This window comes from Pongo pygmaeus, chromosome 19, assembly GCF_028885625.2.
Source record: "Pongo pygmaeus isolate AG05252 chromosome 19, NHGRI_mPonPyg2-v2.0_pri, whole genome shotgun sequence".
Classification (NCBI taxonomy): domain Eukaryota; kingdom Metazoa; phylum Chordata; class Mammalia; order Primates; family Hominidae; genus Pongo; species Pongo pygmaeus.
In genome coordinates, this window is record NC_072392.2 from 54,257,712 (window position 1) to 54,280,388 (window position 22,677).

General features: G+C 38.4%; 1 protein-coding gene across 1 annotated transcript in view; it reads right to left on the reverse strand.

The window, feature by feature from the left end:
* AATF (apoptosis antagonizing transcription factor) overlaps positions 1-22,677 on the reverse strand; it is a 116,112-nt gene that overhangs the window by 26,676 nt on the left and 66,759 nt on the right. The window contains exons 9-11 of the mRNA XM_054456910.2: positions 16,960-17,027; positions 15,011-15,091; positions 4,720-4,791 (exon numbers count right to left, since the gene is read on the reverse strand). Of these exons, the coding sequence (XP_054312885.2) occupies positions 4,720-4,791; positions 15,011-15,091; positions 16,960-17,027 (221 nt within the window). The remainder of the gene's footprint in view (positions 1-4,719; positions 4,792-15,010; positions 15,092-16,959; positions 17,028-22,677) is intronic.

Sequence of the window (22,677 nt, forward strand, 5' to 3'; positions counted from 1 at the left end):
CCAACAATGATAGACTGGATTAAGAAAATGTGGCACATATACACCATGGAATACTATGCAGCCATAAAAAATGATGTGGTTCATGTCCTTTGTAGGGACATGGATGAAATTGGAAATCATCATTCTCAGTAAACTATCACAAGGAGAAAAAAGCAAACACCGCATGTTCTCACTCATAGATGGGAATTGAACAATGAGAACACATGGACACAGGAAGGGGAACATCACACTCTGGGGACTGTTGTGGGGTGGGGGGAGCGGGGAGGGATAGCATTAGGAGGGAGCGGGGAGGGATAGCATTAGGAGATCATTTACCTAATGCTAAATGATGAGTTAATGGGTGCAGCACACCAGCATGGCACATGTATACATATGTAACTAACCTGCACATTGTGCACATGTACCCTAAAACTTAAAGTATAATAATAATAATAATAATAATAATAATAATAAAGAAAAAAAATAATAAATTCATTGAATGATTTTACTGTGATTATTTAGTTTGGGTCATTTGGATTTTTTATTTTTCTACAAACAATACTGCAATAAAGATCCTTGACACAAATGTATTTGGCAACTATTAAAGACTATCTCCTACAAGTACATTTTTTTGTGTTAACAGACACATTTAAAAGTCAGAAACAGGGCCAGGCATGGTGGCTCACACCAGTAATCCCAGCACTTTGGGAGGCCGAGGCAGGTAAATCACCTGAGGTCAGGAGTTAGAGACCAGACTGACCAATGGGAGGCTGAGGCAGGAGAATTGCTGAACCCAGGAGGCGGAGATTGCAGTGAGCCAAGATTGCACCACTGCACTCTTGCCTGGGCAACAGAGCAAGACTCCACCTCAAAACAAAACAAAAAAAAGTTGGAAACACAATGTCAAATAATCCTCCCAAAAGATTTTGCCAATTACATTTCCAAAAACAGTATGCAAAAGTGCATTTTTCCTTACACCATCAACACTGGGTATTACTAATCCTTTCAGTATTTTCCAACTGAATAAGTACAACAAAAAGGAGGGGGGGTGTGCATGGTGGTGCACGCCTGTAGTCCCAGCTACTCGGGAGGCTGAGGCAGGAGAATCGCTTGAACCCAGGAGGCGGAGGTTACAGTGAGCCCAAATAGTGCCATAGCACTCCAGCCTGGGTGACAGAGCAAAACTCTGTCTCAAAAAAAAATAATAAAAAGAAATCTCATTATATTAATTTGCATTTCTTTGATTAGGTTGAAAGTGCTTATGGTTTTTGGCCCTTGAAATTTTTCTTTTTTGATTTTTTTTTTTTTTTTTTTAAATGGAGTCTCACTCTGTCGCCCAGGCTGGAGTGCAGTGGCACAATCTCGGCTCACTGCAAGCTCCACCTCCTGGGTTCACGCCATTCTCCTGCCTCAACCTCCCAGTAGCTGGGACTACAGGTGCCCACCACCACGCCCAGCTAATTTTTTGTATTTTTAGTAGAGATGGGGTTTCACCATGTTAGCCAAGATGGTCTCGATCTCCTGACCTTGTGATCCGCCCGCCTCAGCCTCCCAAAGTGCTGGGATTACAGGTGTGAGCCACTGTGCCCGACCTTCTTTTTTGATTTTTAAGTCTGCTTGTTGACATGCTGTGTCCATTATTATTATTGGGATATTCTTAGAGATTTGTAAAAACTCTTTACATAGTAGAAAAATATGTCATCCGCTGGAATTTTTTTGTTCATCATTTACCTATTAACTTTGTTTTTGATGTCTTTTTCAATGTGACTTTTATGTAGTCAGGTCTATTAATATTTTACCTTTTAGTTTCTGGCCCTGTGGTCATGCTTATAAAGTCCTTCACTACCTTGAAATCATTTAAAAAAATTCTCTATGCCCCCGGCACACCAAGAATGACATATGTATAACTTAGGAAAACCAAAAATATTTACTTGAGGAAAAGTAGCATGCAGTGATATTGATATTCTAACAATTATGAAAGCTTCCTATTTGTGGTGTACAAATGGGACACAGAATAGAATGGTACTAGATTACTTCCATTTTTGTCTTTCCACTAAAGAAAAACAAAGCAGGATAAGCTATTACTGCTTCCTTCTTACTTAAGATAAAGTTAACAATACCTACTGGCCCTAAAAATTTTGACACTAGGAGAGCGAGCTGTGCCTATTTACTATACCCATAGTTAATCTGGCCTATTCAAACCATAAAGCACGAGCAGTTGATATGGACACGTCTCCCTATCCTTAGGAAACACAATGAGAATGGTGTGCACTTTGGTAAAAACAAACGTTCAGTTCTCCAGCTACAAGACTATTATTCCATTCCTTAAGTAGCTAAACCAGCTGGAGAACAATGCTGGTAATTAGGAATCAGTCCACAAGGGATAGCCCTTTTTCCTTATAAATGTCACAAGGACTGTCACCCAGCAAACACATTTCTAACCCCTTCTCCCTTGCCTGCTCTACCTGGAGTGGCAACGTAACACAGTTCTGGCCAATGAAATACAAAAAGTTTGCTGAAGGGAATTCTGGGGAAGCTTTTACTTTTCTGATTAAAAACAAACATGCATGGCTGGCACAGCTCTTTCCTCTTCTTCCTGCCTTGAATGCATGTTTGATGGCGTTAAGTTGTAACAGCCATCTTGGGACTATGGGGGAAAGACCAAGAGATGTTGGCCCTAACACCACCGAGAAGCAAAAGCCATGGCCAACAATTGCCTACCACCCCTAGAATTATCCTGTCAGAAAGATGAACTTCCATTTCCTTATGCCTCTGTAGTCAGGTTTTATATTTTTTTATAGGCCATACCCAAATTAATCCTAATAGAGTCATTTTCAAATAATTTTTATGTCTAGCAAATAGTAGACCTTCAAAAATTAGGAGTTAATATCGGTAAGATTCTGGAAAAACTAAGTACACCTCAAGGGATTCAAGTAAAATTCCAACTAAGAATGGCATAAAGTTGATTTCTGAATGATTTTATAGTACTATGATCAAAAGATACCACTAGTATCTAAACCAGATTTCATTTTATGCCTGGGATAATAACGTAACCTTAAAGGGTTTGGTTTAATTTTCAAAATCTAGTTTTGCTTTCTTCTTGATGTAAGTTTCTCATGGCATCCTGACGGGGAATCTAAGATGCACTCACTTTACTCTGCAATTTTTAAACAGACTGGATCCAGAAATGAACAAAAAACCACAGCCATATCTAGACATTCACTTGCAAAGCACAGGATAGCAGATGTGGTCACAAAGCCAGATACAAATGTACTCAGAACCATCCATAAGCTGTTTTGTGCTCAAAGTACTGAATAAACCAAATAAAAAATAATAATAGTATTTGTCAAAATTTGCAGATCTCATACTTTTCAGACAAGGAGGGGAAAATCTGCTGGCATTTGGTAGCAAACAAAATACTCTAAAATAAAAAGGTTATATGTAGTTTGAGGGAGAAACTGGCAAAAACCACCTGTGCCTATGTTATGACCAATAATTTCACTTGGTAAATATGTTTAAAAATGCTTCTCATAGCATTATTTGCAATGATGACAATTAAAAGCCATTTAAATGTCCAACAATCAGTGAATGGCTAAATAAATATTATAACAATATTATTTGGTCATTGAAAATTTTTAATTATTTTAACGACATGAAAATGCTCTCAGTATATAAAACATTTCCCAAGTATACTTTCAATATAAAAAAGAAAAACAGGAACATACTGAAAGGGAACTTACAAAAACTGAGATGAAATGCTGTGAGATGTTAAAAGTGGCTGTCTTCTGTGTATGTGTGAGTGTATACATATACACTTCCAATCTCTGCTGACAGGCCTAGAAATAGCAATACTCACTAACAAGGAGCACCCCTAGTACCTATATCTTGGTTTCTAAATACCACGATCCACTAAAAAGAACCAGCACTCCTTCGAGAAAGACTGATTTCAGGGCTGGAAGATGGAAAGTCTAAGATGAGCATTAAACATCTTCTTGTGCCAGAAAGTAAGGAAGTACTCAAAGAATGACTGAAGACAACTTTGAAGGACACAAGCCAGTTTGAAGGCACTTCCACTATCTGGGACAACTTTAACATCAAAATAAACATAACTCATTGAATAAAATAGGAAAACATGAGTCCATATTGATATAAATGTATAAATAAATGGTAAATAAATGAGGGAGAAGAGGAAGCTCTTCATTATACAATGCCAATTAATAGATACAGAATAAACTGTTATTTTAAAAAGGTTATCTCTGAACAGTAATATTATGAGCATACACTTTTTTTCTGTATTTCTGTTTCAGCTTTATAAAATAAGCATATACATCTTTTGTAAAAACACTCACAATCCCCAACAAATACAACATATGCACATCTCCAGAGCACTCACTAGAGCCACTTTCAAAACGAAAGCATATGCACAACAGCCCCAAGTACAAATGGCAAGAACATGGGCCACCTGCCCTGTCCTAGAGAGCTCAGATGTCCCAGGGAGCTGGGCTAAAGTTCAAAACAAAACAGGAAAAACAAACAAACCACCAAAGGCAGCACTGAGATTTATGCGTTTTTGGTTTGGTTTTATAGTAATTATGAGGGTGAAGAGATGTGACCCTTACTATGATGCCAGTGACAAATGGTTAACTGATAAGAAGAAATGGAGAGGGCGAAGACTGTAGAGCAGGTCAATATCAGGCTGTCATGAAGCCATCTGAGACACATAATTAATCTGTTACTCACCTGGCATCATCATTCATTGTAGTATGGTCAATAGGTGCCATGAAACTCAGTAGCTTGCTAAGGACATGAAACCTAAATAAAGCAGGAAGCAAACAGGCAGCAACATTAGTAACTATTAACCTAGGAGAGGAAACACATTCCCTGAGTTAACAAACTCCAGAACTGATCACTGGAACATTTGGCTACAAAGTGGGATAGGGAAAAATTCATAGGCACTTACCACTGTCGTTGGGATGACCAACTACAGTCATCCCATGGTATCTGTGGGGGAATGGTTCCAGGACTCCCTATGGATGCAAAAATCCACAGATGCTCAAGTTCCTCATATAAAATGGCAAAGTATTTGCATGTAATCTACACACATGCTCCCATATACTTAACTCATCTCTAGGTTACTTAAAATACTTTATGCAATGTAAATGCTATGTAAATAGTTGTACAATGTATTGTTCAGGGAATAATGACGAGAAAAAAGTCTGCACTTGTTCACAGGTACAGACACAACGCTCCTTTCCCCATGCCTCAATATTTTCAATCTGTGGTTGGTTGAATCCACTGATGTGGAACTCACAAATATGTAGGGCTAACTGTACATTTTTCCCTTTTTCCCTAATGCTACAGGAGAAAAGTCTGATAACAGTATACTGTAAATGACAGTTCAACACAGATTCATTTATAGCACAGCCCCAAAAAAGAATAGGTACACTTGTGCTTTTGAGCAATATACAACCCTTAAACATTATTCCAGACTAAAGACAATGAGGAATTGACTACCTCATTTTCTTCCTCTACATATATCTTAAGCATTTTTCATTTTAATAGATGTCACAAAAGCCATCTACTGGCAGCAGCACAGGTAGTGGTATAGCATCTGAATGCAACACCTCACCAACACCACACACACTGCCACTGGTTCCCCAAGGCAGAAAAGGGGTCTGCAATTCCACGTCATCTCCATGCACTAGATCCAGGGGGTCTTTCATTTCCCCCACCTTTAAATGGAGAAACACAACTGAATTCACAGTAAGTTTGATTCCTAGATCTTCAGTCTAGGCACTATGGAAGTTTAAGTTATATCACCTACATTTCCCACCAAATGGAAAAAAAAAAAATATTTTGTATGATGTGTTTGAGATGCTCTAGAAAATATATGACCTTATACAGACCAAATCATACCAAAGACAATTCAAAGGGGTATCCTTTTCTACTCATTATAATGTGCCCTCTCTATATACATAAAATAAAATTCTAACCCAAAAAACTCTACTAGGGCAAAACACTATCCATAAAACAAAATGTGGTATTTTCATGTATTTAATACATAATATTTTAAAGTTTTAGGAACATTTTTATACATATCAAATAATTTAATTATTTATTATATCACCCACAGCTCAGCCTCCCAAAGGTAATTCTTTGTTTCAACAAATGAATTTTACAAGAATAATACTGATAAGATTTTCCCTATTATACAAATAATAGTGGCAGGGTGTGGTGGCTCACACCTGTAATCTCAGCACTTTGGGAGGCTGAGGCAGAAGGATTGCTTGAGGTTAGGAGTTCAAAACCAGCCTGGACAACATAGTAAGACCCTGTCTATACCCCCACACCAACCCAGAAAAAAAGTAATACAAAAGGTATAAAATACAGAAAATTGAAAAAAAAAACAAACCACAGAGAAAACACATACAGTTGGCCTGGCGCAGTGGCTCATGCCTATAACCTGAGCACTTTGAGAGGCCAGGCAGAAGATCATCTGAGCCCAGAAGTTCAAAACCAGCCTGGGCAACATAGCAAGACCCCATCTCTACAAAAAGTAAAAAAAACTGGCCAGGCACGGTGGCTCACGCCTGTAATCCCAGCACTTTGGGAGGCCGAGGTGGGGCAGATCACCTGAGGTCAGGAGTTCAAGACCAGCCTGGCCAACATGTTGAAACCCCATCTCTACTAAAAATACAAAAATTAGCCGGGTGTGGTGGCACATGCCTGTAATCCCAGTAAACAGAGAGGCTGAGGCAGGAGAAACCCTTGAACCCGGGAGATGGAGGATGCAGTGGATCGAGATTATGCCACTGCACTCCAGCCTGGGACAGAGAGAGATTTTGTTTCAAAAATAAAACAAACAAACAAAAACCAAAAAGTAAAAAAACTGGCTGGGTGCAGTGGCTCACGCCTGTAATCCCAACACTTTAGAAGCCTGAGGCGGGTGGATCACCTGAGGTCAGGAGTTTAAGACCAGCCTGGCCAACACCGCAAAACCCTGTCTCTACTAAAAATACAAAAATTAGCCGGGTGTGGTGGTGTGTGCCTGTAATCCCAGCTACTCGGGAGGCTGAGGGAGGAGAATCGCTTGAACCCAGGAGGCAGAGGGTGCAGTGAGCCGAGATCAGGCCACTGCACTCCAGCCTGGGTGACAGAGCAAGACTCTGTCTTAAAAAAATAAATAAGTAAAATAAAAAAGGAAGAAAACTAGCCAGGCATGGTGGCATGTGCCTGTAGTCCCAGCTACTCAGGAGGCTGAGGTGGAAGGATTGCTTAAGCCTAGGAGGTTGAGACTGCAGTGAGCCCTCCGGTCTGGGCTTTGTAGTTCAGGCTGGAGTGCAGTGGTGTGATCATGGCTCACTACAGAGTATGAGCTTATCTAAAAAACAAAAACAAAAAAAAAATCCCACACACAATCCTTCCACCTATAGACAATTGTTGTGACGTTTGTTTCACATAATGATCCTTTTATATATATATTCATACAATTTTGAATGAATTCTTTTCTCACCTAGCCTTATAAGCAATGTCCCATAAACAATTTATAAATAGCTGCATATAACCGTAGGAACAGAAGTACCCTATTTTCATATTTTTGAACACATACATTGCTTCTAATTCTTCACTTTTTGTTGTTGTTGTTGTTGAGACAGGGTCTCACTGTCACCCAGGCTGGAATGGAGTGGTGCTATCTCGGCTCACTGCAACCTCTGACTCGCAGGTTCAGGCCATCCTCCCACCTCAGCCTCCTGAGTAGCTGGAACTACAGGAGTGTACCACCATGCTCAGCTAATATGTGTATTTTTAGTAGAGATGGGGTTTCACCATGTTGCCCAGGCTGGTCTAGAACTCCTGGACTCAAGTGATCCACCTGCGTTGGCCTCCAAAAGTGCTGGGATTACAGGCGTGAGCCACCATGCCCAGTCTAATTCTTCACTTTTTATAAAATGAAAAAAGGCCTCTATGTATCCTCGTTTTTTTGTTGGTGATGTTTTATTTTGTTTTTTGAGATAGGGTCTTGCTTTGTTGCTCAGGCTGGAGTGCAGTGTGCAATCACGGCTCACTATAGCCTTGACCTCCCGGGCTCAAGCCATCCCCCCACCTCTGCCTCCCAGCCCCGACCACCACCAAGGAGCTGGGACTAGAGGTGAGCGCCACCATGCCTGGCTAATTTTTTAATTTTTTTTTTCTTTTGTAGAGAGAGGGTCTTGCTATGTTGTCCAGGCTGGTCTCAAATTCCTAAACTCAAGTGATCCTCCCGCCTCAGTCTCCCAAAGTGCTGGAATTACAAGCATAAGCCACTGAGCCTGGCCAATACATAACTCTTAGATGTGAAATGTCTGAGTTGAAAGGTATGTATATGTAAACTTGACTGAATTAAAATGCCTTCCCAAAAGTTATGTCAATGTATGAGCATAAATATTTATATAACCTTTTATTTAAATATAAACCAAAAATACTGTTAATTAAATATATCTTTTAATGTCTTTAGGCCTCACTAAACTTCAGTGTCCTTCTGAAAGTATGATTACTATTCTTGGCTGTGTCCACAGACGGCTTTAATTCACTTTCTGGACAAAGACTATGAACTGTACCCTACAGTTGTGTTATGCAATATAGTAGCTACTAACCACACGTGGCTACTGTGCATTTGAAATGGGGCTAGTCTGAATTGAGATGTACTGTAATTAAGTATAATATACAAACCAGATTTTGAAGACTTGGGACAAAAAAAAATACATATCACTAATAATTCTTAAAATAGTAAATTGTTGAAATAATATTTGTATATATTGGGTTAAATGAAATGTTACTAAAATTAAGTTCACCTTTTTCTTTTTACTTTTTCAATGTGGCTACTAGAACATTTAAAATTGCATATATAATACATATTAATATTTTTATTAGATGGTACTGCTCTGTAGAATATCTTTACATTTAATACAATATGGTTAATAACTATTAACTACATGATAAAATACAGGCTTTAGGAAAAAATCAGATTAAAGACCATTTAGTAATCTGTACTTAGCATCTAATCTCAGTGCCACTGAAAATGGGTGTATGTTTTAATATTAAATCACCTTTTACCAACCATACTAAGAAAAGATAAATATTTTGTTGTGGAAGAACAGACCAACACAGTAAGACGTCATATTATTAAAGGCTTGGGAGTTTGATCCATCTACATTATGATTTCTGATTAAATCATAACTAAATCCACTTATATGTAATGCTGAGTAGAATACTGACAATCAATAATTAAAATTACTGTATTTCCAAAAACCAAAATATTTGTTTTTTTAAAAAACGTTATTTTCTAGCATCCAATTAGCAAGTCTGACCAGGCTGTATCATTTATAACTAATGAAGTGTTATTATTTAAACTGTTTCCAGAAGGTAATGTTAATCTTTGCTACAACATTTCTGGAAGTCTTACATATACAACCCTATCACAAACAAGGAGCAAAAATTGCTCAATGGTGGGACCTAGTATCAGTGATGACAGCTGGCATACACCGTCTGTTCTTGAAGTCTAACTCAATTAAGTTGTTTATAATATTCTCATCTAGCCTGGGGGGCCACTTGGTTTAACCCCTTAGGAAAGGATGCTAAGGTTGCCAAGATGTCATTCTGGTGCCTGTACAGGGTTGGTCCTGCCAGTGAAACAACTCAAGATCCAGAGATTAGAATAACAGGCTCTGGAATCAGACCAATTAGTTCAAATTCCAGTTTGCTACTTACTAACTATGTAACACTGGGGATATTACTTCACATGAATTAGCTCATTTAATCTGCATTACAACCCTATGAAATTATCACTTCTATGATTATACTCCTTTCACAGATGAGGAAATTGAAGCACAAAGATGTAAAGTAATTTGTCCAAAGTCTCAAGCCAGGAAATGGAAAAGTCAGCTTTCAAACCTAGGCAGTTTGGCTCCAGAGCTTATGCTCTTTCTGCCTCTGCATGTAAACTGCTTAGCAGTGCCTGACCTGGGATTTCTGGAGATGTTAGTTGTTATGCTATTGCTATGAGTAAAGACTACTCTCTGATTCTGACCAGATCCTCACATTTGTGGTCTCAAGATGAGCCAGGTGAGTATAGATGACAAAACCAAAACCAATTCAACACACATGAACTTACATTAAAAACTTTTTGTTCTGTAATAATTTTAGGCCTCTAAGACCCCACATTACACCTTGCTGTGATGTCTCCTTAGTGTCCTGCAATCTGTGACAGTTCCTTAGTCCTTGTTTTACCATTACTTTGACACTTGATGAGTACTGGTCATTTATTTGGTAGAGTGTCTCACAATGTGGATTTGTATGTTGTTTTATGATGAGATTAAGGTTAGGCATTTTTTTGCAAGAATACCACAGAAATGATGTTGTATCTTTCTACTGAAGACACAGGGGTGTAGATATGTCTTTTTACTGGTGCTGTTCATCTGAACACTTGGTTAAGGTGGCATCTGCTAGATTACTGCAAAGCCACTATGTTTCTCTTTGTAATGGACAAATATCTTGGAGGAGATACTTAGAGACCAAATAAATACAGTTTCTCCTCAAATTTCTGCCCATTGATTTTAGCATCTATTGTGGACCTTGCCTGCAAAAATTATTACTGTGGGGTTTCCCTAGTGGTGGTTTTCTATTTCTCTCATTCCCTTTACAACTGGATTCCAAAAGGCTTTTATGAAACAAACCAATCAAGATAGTAAAAGTTTACACAGAAATTCTAGAGGCCTTTCAAGTACGGAAAGTTTTAGTTTGCGGTTTCTGGAATTCTTCAGTAACCAAAGGCATTTAATGTGAAGAAATGATGCTGCCCTTTGTGATTTCTCTGAGGCACCAGGTGCTCCTGACCCCTTACTAAACACTGTCCTGTATTCACACCGCTGTCGTAACCTCCTCCTGCCCTCCTCCCTCAATGGCCACTGTTCCTCAGCATTCTTATGGGCTCCTCTTACCCTGTCTCACGTATGTTGACATTCTTCAGGATTCTACTCTTGTCACTCTGTACTCTTGTCACACCGTACCCTCCCTGGGTAAACAGCAATTAAGCTGTTGCCAAACTATCAACTAATAAATACCCACATCCTCCTCGCGACTGAAAAATATCTCAACTTGGATTTCTGAAGGTTGTGTCAAACTTCAACATATTCAGAAACTGAATCCACTCCCTCTCTCAAAAAACAACAACAAAAAAGATGTTCTCCTTGCAGCCTCTCTCTTATACATATCAGTGATTACTACCAAGACCTATCTAGTTCCCTGAAACTCTGGGAGTCATTCCAACCTTCTCACTTTCCTTTACCTCTTCATGTGTGGCCACTCTTAAGTAAGAACTACTCACCTGTATAAATGTCTCTCAATCCGTCATCTCCTATTCCTTCCAGGACTTGCTCTCATAACTTTCTAGTCCTTTATAGAAAATCTCCAATTATCTTTTTTTTTTGAGACAGGGTCTCGCTCTGTGACTCAGGCTGGAGTGCAGTGGCATGATCTCCGCTCACTGAAACCTCTGCCTCTCTGGTTCAAACGATTCTCCTGCCTCAGCCTCCCGAGTAGCTGGGACTACAGGCACACGCTACCATACCTGGCTAATTTTTGTATTTTTAGTAGAGATGGGGTTTCACCATGTTGGCCAGGCTGGTCTCAAACTCCTGACCTCAAGCCATCCACCTGCCTCAGCCTCCCAAAGTGCTGGGATTACAGGCGTGAGCCACTGCGCCCAGCCAATTATCTTCCTAAAATGTGAATGTGATGACAATATTCCTCTGCCTAAAATCTTTCAATGACTCACTACAGTCTACAGAATAAAGTCCAAAATTCTTAACGTGGCCATGATCTAGCACTCACCCATGCATGTAAGCCTTATCTCCTGCCATTCTCTCATTCACTTTTGGTGCTGGTATAGGCCAGTTGGTCCTGCCAGTGAAAGAACTCAACAGCCAGAGGTTAAAAGAACAGGCTCTGGAATCAGACCAATTAGTTCAAATTCCAGTTTGCTACAAAAGTCTCTGCCAAAACAAATTAATTACAGTTCCCAAAATGGGCCCCAGACTCTCTCAAGCTTACAAACCTTTTTGCACACATTCTCTTTGCCTTTCACTGGGCAAACGCCTACTAATCTCTCAAGGCTCAGTGAGGAAGTTGTCTTGTGCAAGTCTTCCTGAGCAGTCTGCATCCCTCAAGGGTGGAGCAGGATTATTTCTACTGCTACACCTCCCACACAGCACCTCAGTCGGCTAGGGTCTGCCATCCTCTCCAGACTAGTTGGCTCTCTGATGCTGTGGGTTCAGCATTCACAGATTTAATCAACCATGGATAAAAAATACTTAAGACATAAATGATTGTGTCTATATTGAATATGTCCCAATTTTTTTTCTTGTTATTATTCTAAACAGTGTAGTGTAACAATTATTTACATGGCGTTCATATTGAACTAGGTATTATAAGTAATCTAGAGATGATTTAAAGTATAGGGAGGATGTGCGTAGGTTATATGCAAATACTATGCCATTTTATATAAGGAACTTGAGCATTGTGGATTTTGGTATCTGCAGGGGTGGGGGTGTGCGACTGTTTGTGCATCCTGGAACCAATCCTCCACAGATAGCACAGATGACTGTGTATGCTCCCTGAGGGCAGACTGGGTCTTAACTACCACCTAATGACCATCTTCTTAGAAGGTGAAGGACACTAAAACCACTTATTATGTTTTCATGTTTAACCCTGTTTAAAAAGAATGCCTCTTGCCAGAATAAGATTTTAGTGCCTCTGGATATGAGAATGTGGGGGTCTCCACTGCTATCAAAACGCTGCAAAAGCAAAGGTATCTAATTGCATTGACACATACCTGTAATGAACAGTTTAATGAAGCTAGTTGAATTCATTAATATAAAAAGCAGTTGCCATTAAAACAAAATCCTGGTTTTTTCCTTTCAAACTGATATATCAAACATTTTTGAATGCCTACTATGTACCAGATATTTACACATGATTTCATTTAATTCTCATACCAAATCTCCAAAGCAGGGATTATTACCTCCACTTAGTAAATGAGAAAAGTGAGGTCCAGAGAATAAAGAACAACCAAAATCATATCACCAGACAGAGTCAGGGTTTGAACGCAAGTCTTGTGATTTGAAATCCTAAGCTCTTCCTTCTAGAGAACATTTATGTCCTCATAAAATTACAATTTTAAAAGTACAGTATTGGAGAAAAATTTGATCCCAAAAATAAAAAATAAGATAATCATTCAGCCTAGTCACCTATGAAGTACTATTAGTAACATTTTTTTCTTTAAATCCTTGAAGGGGGCTGGGGTGAGACAGGTACGGAAGAGACGTGTCAGTAAACAAATAAATGAACACTAGGAAAAGAGACTGACCTAACCTTGGAATACTGATAGCAATAATAATGACAGTAATAATGGCAACAAACACTTATAAGTGCTTACTATGTACCTGGCACTATTCTAAGAGCCATACATACCCTATTCATTTAATCGTCACAGCAACCATTCAAGGCTGATATATTATCATATCCATTTTACAGATGAAGAAACTAGCACAGAGTTTAAGGGTCTTGCCCAAAGTAACTACTAATCAATGTCAAAGCTGAGATTCAAACTCAGGCAGTCTGGGTCTTAAGTCCATGCTCTTCACCTCTGAAAATGAACCTAGAGAACTATGAAGATTCGGAAATTTCAAGGTATAAAAAGAGGTAAGCAAATTATAACAATTTAACCTGAGATTTTAAAAAAGCGACCCTAAATCAAAGGATGATACTTTGCAAAGCTGTTGATACTGTGTACTTCTGCAAAGTTAAAGAAAAATCAGCATTTCCTGATGAGTTGTGTTAAACACTAAAAAGTTCATTAAAGTAATTGAGAAATCTAAAGATCTTTAAAAATCAGATAGACCCACATTTGTCGAAAGGGAATTTAATGATAGGCAGGTTCTAATAAGGATGTGGTTAACTACCTGCCTAAAACTATCCTAACACAAGTTTAAGATTTTCTCTCAGTGTGCACCTGAATTACAGGTAGTTTGACACTGAGACTTTGTGTGATGACACTGTGTTTCTCTCTCTCTCTCTCTCTCTCACACACACACACACACACACACACGACAGTTACCAAGTCTAAAAGTATAGCGAGGTCAGTTTCTTTTATCTGTACCCTTATAAAACTCCTTAAAGAGCTCACAGGGGAGGGTTTTCCTAAAGTCAGAAATTGCTCTATTTTCTCATAAACATTTTATTTCTCTTCTCATTTAATAACTTCGTTAACATTTCCTGTAGTCCTTCACTTATATCTTTTCAGCATACTGTGTGCACATATGGCATCATAAAAATGGACCAATAAGACAATAACATTTTTATATTTATTATTATTATTGTTATTTTTTTAGATGGAGTCTCGCTCTGTCACCCAGGCTGGAGTGCAGTAGCATGATCTTGGCTCTGCCTCCCAGGTTCAAGTGATTCTACTGCCTCAGCCTCTTGAGTAGCTGGGACTATAGGCACCCACCACCACACCTGGCTAATTTTTGTATTTTTAGTAGAGATGGGGTTTCACCATGTTGGCCAGGATGGTCTTGATCTCCTGACCTCAAGTGATCTGCCCACCTCGGCCTCCCAAAGTGCTGGGATTACAGGCGTGAGCCACCATGCCTGGCCATAACATTTTTATATTATTCTATAGAAATTAATTGTTAAAGTTAATATAATTTCAACTATCTTACTTTTGTTTTCTTATTTTTCCTCTTTCAAGGGAATGCATATATTATTTCACCCATCTATTCACAACAAACAGTAGCACAAAAGTCAATGAAACTGTATTTCCATTTTAGAATAAGAAAAACTGAGTTGCAATAAACCTTCAACTATTGTTTATTTTTCTGATCCTTAAAAACAGAATTATCAGAAGAAAAAGAAAAATGACATAACAGCCAGAATGCAAGAGAAGAGATACATATACAATATATGTTGACATTTTTCCCGAAAAGTAACTCACCGAAGTTTCCTGCCTTTGCTGGCTTTCCTATCTACTTTTTTGTGGATTTTGCTTCGTAACTTCTGGATTGCAAGCCACTGCCTGGAAAATTCACAAGCAATGTTATGCATCATCACTAACAGAAATAGTTATACATATTGACAAATTGGAATTATTCTAACAACCCTGCAGAAAGAAATCATCAACCTACATCAAATTCCTCAAGCTAGTTTGGGGCCAAACTGACTAATCACTTGAACAGGATTTGTGCAATGGTAAAAAACAAACGGCAGCTGGGAAATTCTACAGCAAATTTGGTTCACAATGCTCCTTAGTATTTGGAGTTGCTGTGACAAACACGAAATCTACCAGTCTGCAGGCAAACCCATCACATTTAGTAGAGCTGCTTGGGTTTTCTTTTAATGTTTTAGCTATGCAGCATGTTCTGTTACTAAGGTTGCAACTGCTGGTGGGTTTGAATGCATGAATTTTTAAAATCTAACTTTCCCTTTGGTAATCCTCCAGTGCTTTTTCTTGTGCTTTCCAATTTTTGCTAATTTTTAAATAATTATCCACTACTGATACTAGTTTTTCATTGTTTTAAATTGTTTAAATTGTTTAATTGTTTTAAATTGTTAATTTTCATTTCATCTATAAATATTTCAGTATGTGTTGCTATACAAGAGAAGAGATAAGGACTCTTCTCCCCTCAATATAATCTCAATACCATTACTACATCTAAAAAAAAAAGTCAACAATAATTCTTTATTATCAAATATTCAGTCAGTCTTCACATTTCCTGGAATGTCTCAATTTTACAGTTGGCTTGTTTGGATCAGAATCCAAACAAGATTCACATATTCTGCAGTCGTTTTAAATAAGAAGGAATTAATTTTTCAATAAGGGATACTAGGCTAAGAAAATCTTCATAAATTGCTCATATGAACTAAAGTGAAAAAAAGAAAAAGAAGGAGAAACAGCAGCAGCAGCTAGTCATCCTACCTGATTTATACAACGAAAATTCAACACCAGAAAAAAAAATCTAGGGAAATCCAATTACTGTAATCTTAATATAATCTTAATTACCATAATCTATTTTATTGTAAAGTCAGATAAATGTACAATATAATCACCACTTAAATGCAATTTGCTCTATCACATTAAATTTATAGCCAACAGCTCTCTATAACATTCCAGAGATAAACGAAATATCAACATCCCACCCTAAAATTCAAATAATATTTTACTCAAATAAAATTATTTCATCAATACAAATTTTTCACTGCTTTCTCGAATGGCTGCTCTGCCTAGAATCCTATTCTGGCACTTGCGGCTTTTGTTTCCTTTCATGCTTTTGCAAATTATGGCTCATGGCTATTTAAATGTACACTATTCATTAGGTAGCACTCTAAATGCCCTTTTTATTTTCCAACCACAGGATGAAGCATACACACAAGGGCCTTCCTTCACTACTTTACATTCTGCCCTGACATCTGGGTAATGCTGCCACGTTCCACTTCTAATTGTGCTGAAGCTTTTACTGAAGGGGTGGAGGTCTAAATTAGGGCAGACTCTAACAAAGCAGATTCGACTGAGAGCAAGGAACCTGTTGTGCGCAGTGCCATGTTCTGACAGCTGAGAGCTCACATTTGGGTGGCTGCTTTCTATCCACTGGTCAACAGATTGATATGGATACAATCACAATGCAAACCAGGGAGCAAAGAGCATAAGAAAGACTTTGGAAAACAAACTCTAAAAACAAACACACAGGTATTTTATAATTTCCTTACAAATTGCACTTTAGGCAATGTAGGATAAACAACTAGTCACATTTTCTTTCTAGCTCTTATCTTGCTTAACTTCAATAATTATAGGACCAATCATTGCTTTGCAGGTAGAATTAAAGGGACTCAAGGGGAGAAACTATTACATAGGCTGCTTGCATGAACAGAAAGCTGTATCTAGATTACCTTCCCATGGCCACCTGATCGTTGGGATCCAAGGAGCTGGTCTTCCGTTCTATGAGTTCTCGAAGGAGCTAGGGGAAAAAGGAAAGCAACGAATTTATTTATCATCTTCCAGTACAACTGACTTTAAAAGGGCAGAGAAGGAATTCTGAATGGCATAGTGACAGCTCTAAAACTACAATCAATAAGGGACAACCCAGTGGCAAGAGCATTACTGAATTCCCATTAACCCTTTCATAGTTATATATCTTTAAAAAGGTGGCTATAGCAGTAGCTGAGAACAGAAGTCCATTTGGAAGACTTATTGTACTACAGTTCATTTCAAACAGATCAATGAGTGTGCAACATTCCCTTCATTATTTCTATGATTACTTTTGTCCACTCCATTGATATCAATGGAGAATCTTTAAAAGGTCAGGTGGGAAGGGCTGTGTGGCAAAAAGGGAAATGCATCAGCTTCTCACCAACAGGATAATGGTGCAAGGTTAACTTCTGAACTATAACCTCCAACAGTCAGGAAGGTCTTCCTCAGGCAAAAAGCCTTTACTGTATGTAATTAAAAGTGTGGGCATCATCCTCTTGTTTTCCATAGCTGCTACTCTACCATGCTTGCTATTAAGTGATTTAGCCACACATGATACCAACACATTCATAGCCACACAAATTTTAAGAGGGAACCTAAAGAAAGTCATTTGTATACTGCAAATATACCACAGGGGATTAGTCTCTCATCCCATACAATTAACTCCATGGGAGTTATTCTAAATGACTCTCTTACTGTCATTTTAAGCCTGACTCCTGTGCACCCAGTTGAAATCTACATCTGTACCTTTCGTACAGACTTAAGAATCTGCACTGAATCTTAAAGTCCTGGGCGAAGAGAAGCAATGGTTTTAAAAGTTAAACACTAAGGGAGAAAAACCCTAAATTACGATAATAGAACTACAAGTGCTATATGCAGAGAAAGAGAAACAGAGATTAAAATTCCAAAAATCTTCTGAGAGAAATTTAAGAGAAGACGCTAAGAAAAACTAGTTCTGCTAATCATCTGTCAATAATCCAGGTTTGGCCTTAAAACTTGTTTCTTCATAAAAATTAGCAATGATTTTGTAGGTGAGGCACGGTGGCAATAGAGATATTTCATCAAATCAAATAGCTGAAGCCTGTGGGCTTCAGTGGTTCAAATGAAGAAAGAGAAATAAATTCCTCTGAAAGCAGATCTCTTTCTAATTTCATATGTTTATGTAAGTAGGCACTGGAAGAAGTAAAACAAATTTATAAAAAATATTCACTTCCAAAAGATGAATCTTTATTGCAAAAGGGAAAAGGATATCTCAATTGCAATTAGAAAACCTCCCATGATGTTTTTTCATTTGCTTATTTTGGACATTATTACTACAGCAATTATGTTTAAGAATGCAGGGACCAGAAGCCGCTGGTTTTATTATCACTAGAAAACAGCAAGCTATTTCTCTACCCTGTGTATCTGATTGATTCCCAACATCTTTCTGGCAGCCAATCTATCAGTTTATCTCTCCTACTTCATCACAGTCACTTCTGGCAGCTAAATACAAGATCCAAATCCGGTGTTACACAGACATACGACACAGTAAACCTATGTAACACTGCTGCTGTGTAAACAGCTGCCCTTAAGGCTAAGCAGAAATGGGCTTCTGGTTCCTAGTCAATATTCTGCCAAAAGCAAGGAGTAGGGGGAGTGAGGGGGAGTGGTTAATAATAATAAAGAAGAAGAAATAAAAGAGAAAGAAAAATAAAAAGGAAGGAAAATAATGGAATAACTGCATTTCATTGCCCTTACCTCGTTCCAGCCATACAAAAGATTACAACAACCATTCCTGGTTTTCCTAATTTTCTCAGATCCCTTGAGACTGGGCAGTCAGGGTCACCGGGGAGCAAGTGCTCATGGAAGGCTGCCCCAGCACAACAGGGCGATCCTTGGGAAGAATATGCCCTTGCCAAAGGCTGGAAATTGGAGCTCCCCACTGCAGTGGTCTCTGCAATTCCCACATCAAGTTGGTGCAGCATTTACTTTCAAGCACTTTGTGTACTATACATATTCTGAGCTGCATTTTCGCACACAAGCGCTTTGCATGACTATCTTTACTCATTCATGACTTGGAAGATTGTTTTATTGGTCTATCTAGCTAGGTCTAGTTTATTCAGTCCAATATTTCAGAAGATTCTGTTGTGTTCACGGTAAGAAAAAGAAAGCAACAACAACAAAAAATACAGTTAAACAAATGATTCCCGTGGTTATTACTATTTTCCCAAAGCTACCACTATCACTGGGTTTAAATTTAATTAGAAAATTGCTTTCAAAACAGTCGCTAAAAAAAAAAAAAAGAGATTTGAGGATATTGGCTGAAGAATTCAATTTTACTTCTAATTTTAATTTGTATAGCTTTAACTTTACAAATAAACGTTTCTACTAAAATTCAAGTTTCTGTTACAATTATTAGAGCTTTTTATTTCAACAATGATGATATAGTATTTGTAGTAATTTTCTATGTGATTTGGAAAATGGAGAGAGAGAGAGATAAAATGTTTTTGCTCTAGTCTGTTAAAATTCCTCCAGATAATCAATTCAGAAAGGCTTGATTATACCTCTAGTTCTAGGGGAAAATCATAGATACAGTTAGATTTTCAGGTCGGCCACAGAAACCTATTTAACCCATACCAATATACATGAGGAACAGGACTAATAGTACTATTAAGCATCTAAATCAACATTTATAATACTTTCATTAGAAAAAATGCATGCTAGAAACAGTTAAAAATGGCTGATTGAACACATTAGTTTATCTCTTCTCAACCCCTCTAAGAGACAGCTGAAGAATAAAATATTAACTTATAAGAAAAAAGAGAAAGGGACCACTAATGCGTGCGTATTTTCATAAATTTTTCCAAGACAGTAAGGAGATGGAGAAGTTATCACCCAAACGCCCAGAGTGAATAAAGGTGAAGATGAAGCTAATTGTATTAGGCTGCAGAATTCCTGTGAGGATCAGCTCTCTGGCAGTTACCCCGCAAGGTGGGAAAAAGAGAAGGAGCAGAACCACTTGGGCCTTCTCCATTATCCCACACAGCCAAGTGACTAACCACTTCTACCACTCACCCCCTCTCGTGAGAGAAAAGAAATTTATTCTTTGGAAAAATTGAACCACAGAAGCTCCAGAATAGAGGATACCAGGCAAAGAAGGCTGGAATGAGGTACAAGGGAAAAGTTCTATGTTAATCTCTGAAACCTCTCCCTTTCTGCCACCTTATTTGTAGAAAGCTAACAGCCCATTCTATAATTTCCTAGGCAGGAAAGCAGAGGAGCCTTTTCTGGAAGAAACTGAATGGTGTCTGCCCTCCCACCCCCAAAATTAGATATCAAAGTTGCTATGGTCTTCTGCATGTGTCTCCCAAAATCCATATGTTGAACACTTAATCCCCAATGCAACAATATTGGAAGGAATGGCCTTTGGGAGGTGACTGAGTCACGCAGGCTCTGCCCTCGTGGATGGGATTAGGCGTCCCTCTAAAAGGGCATGATGGAGGGAGTCTGTCCCTTTTGCCTTCCACCTTCTGCCATGTGAATTCCCTCAGAAGAATTCAGCATCAAGGCACCATCTTGGAAGCAGAGAACAGCCCTCTCCAGACAACAGAAACTGCCAGCTTCTTGTTCTTGGACTTTACAACCTCCAGAACTGTGAGAAATAAATTTCTGTTCTTTTAAAATTACCCAGTCTGTGGTATTTTACTATAGCAGCACAAACAAATAGATATATAGAAAACAAAGCAAACAAATACAAATTCTGACATCCAAGGCTACTCTAACAAAGAGGTCAGTTCACAGCATAATTATATTTAAAGAAGCCAAAAAGCTCTTCCCAGGTTTCAGAGATTCCGAATAATAAACTTTAATGCTTTACTCTTAAATATGAACAGACAGTTAAGGATCGCCTGCATCTGAGGGACTCCTCATGCAGAAACCAAACAAATAGAAAAGAGACTCAAGGAAGCAATGCAGAGAACAAAATAAATGCTTAAAAAGGAGAAAAAAAACCCCAAAACTTACAATGAATATTCCAGGAGTGAGAGAGGGTATATTTTGATAAGAGCAGGATGCTGTGAAAAAGACTAAAATGAGAAATTAAACACTAAACAGAAAATTTTTAAAAATCCAACAGAAGAACTTAAATGAATGAAAATCTCTGATACAAAACAAAAAGAAAGCCAAAAGGCAAAAAGATAATATCCCCTTGCTTATTTGCAAGACAGACAAAAATTTAGAGGATAATCCAGAAAGTCAAACATCTAACTAACAAAGGCTGAGAGAAAATGTTTGAAGGAATACTGAAAATTTTCCCAAATCAAAGAAAGAACAGGAATACAACTGCAAAGACCTAGTGCAATGAATAAAAAAGGGCCTTTGTCAAGACACATCATCATGAAATGTAGAACACCAGAGGTAAAGAGAAGATCCTAAGCAGTTAAAGAAAAAACAGGTTACATATAAAGAGGTGATATGTCCCAGTTTACCAAGAAAGTCCTGGTTTACACCTGTTGTCCTAATATTCTGTCAGGCTAGCACCTTACAAGTACCAGTTTTGATAATAAATTATACAGTCACCCTACATATTAAAGAATGGAAATCTGAATGGGAAAAGACATCTCAATAGCAAGAGCAGATAGCAGAGGACAGCAAGGTACCTTCAAAATTCTATAGAAAATAACTTCCAGACTCAAATTCCATATACAGCATTATTATTATTATTACTATTATTATTATTATTATTATTATTATTATTATTAAGACAGTCTTGCTCTGTCACCCAGGCTGGAGTGCAGTGGTACAATCTCAGCGCATTGCAGCCTCTGCCTCCTCAGCCAAATTATTAACCAAGTATAATGAGAGTTACATAAATGCATTTTTCATACACGTAAGGACTCAACAATTTACTTTCTGTGTACTCTTTCACAGGAAGATGTACTTCAGTAAATGAGTATACAAAAATCAAGACATAAGATATTAGAAAACAGAGGTCTAACTTAGGGAACAAGCAAAGGCAAGTCCCAGGAATACAGCCAGCAGGCCTGGTGTGCAGCCACGCCAGAAGAGTCCAGAGAGCTCTAGGATGAGGTTTCCAAGGGGGAAAAGTAGAAGGGAGGTGCTAAAGGATAGGTTATTTTATATATTCAAGGCATGTGGAGTATATAGGGAAAAACAGCAATAGTTACACAGAAAACTAAGCAAATCTTTTAAAAACAGGCATTATTAGCTCTAGGAAAAAACAAATTTGTAAGAAAAATGTAATCATAATATAGCGCTTGTTCCTATAGTTGGGATGTTTGTCCCCTCCAAACCTCATTCCGAAATTTGCTCTCAATGTTGGAGGGGCCTAATGGAAAGTGTCTGGGCCATGGAGGTAGATCCCTCATGCATAGATGGAAGTCCTCCCTTGGTTGTGGGGAGTGAGTTCCTGCTCTATTAGAGCCTGGGAGCTGGCTGTTGAAAAGAGCCTGGCATGCCTCAGTCCTCTAGCCTCCTCTCTTGCCATGTGATCTCTGCACATGCCAGCTCCCCTCCGCCTTCCTTCATGAACAGAAGCAGCCTGAGGCTTCCACTAGAAGCCCAATCTTCCCAGCAGAAGAGTGAACCAAAGAAACCTTTTTTCCTCAAAAATTACCCATTCTCAGGTATTCCTTCATAGC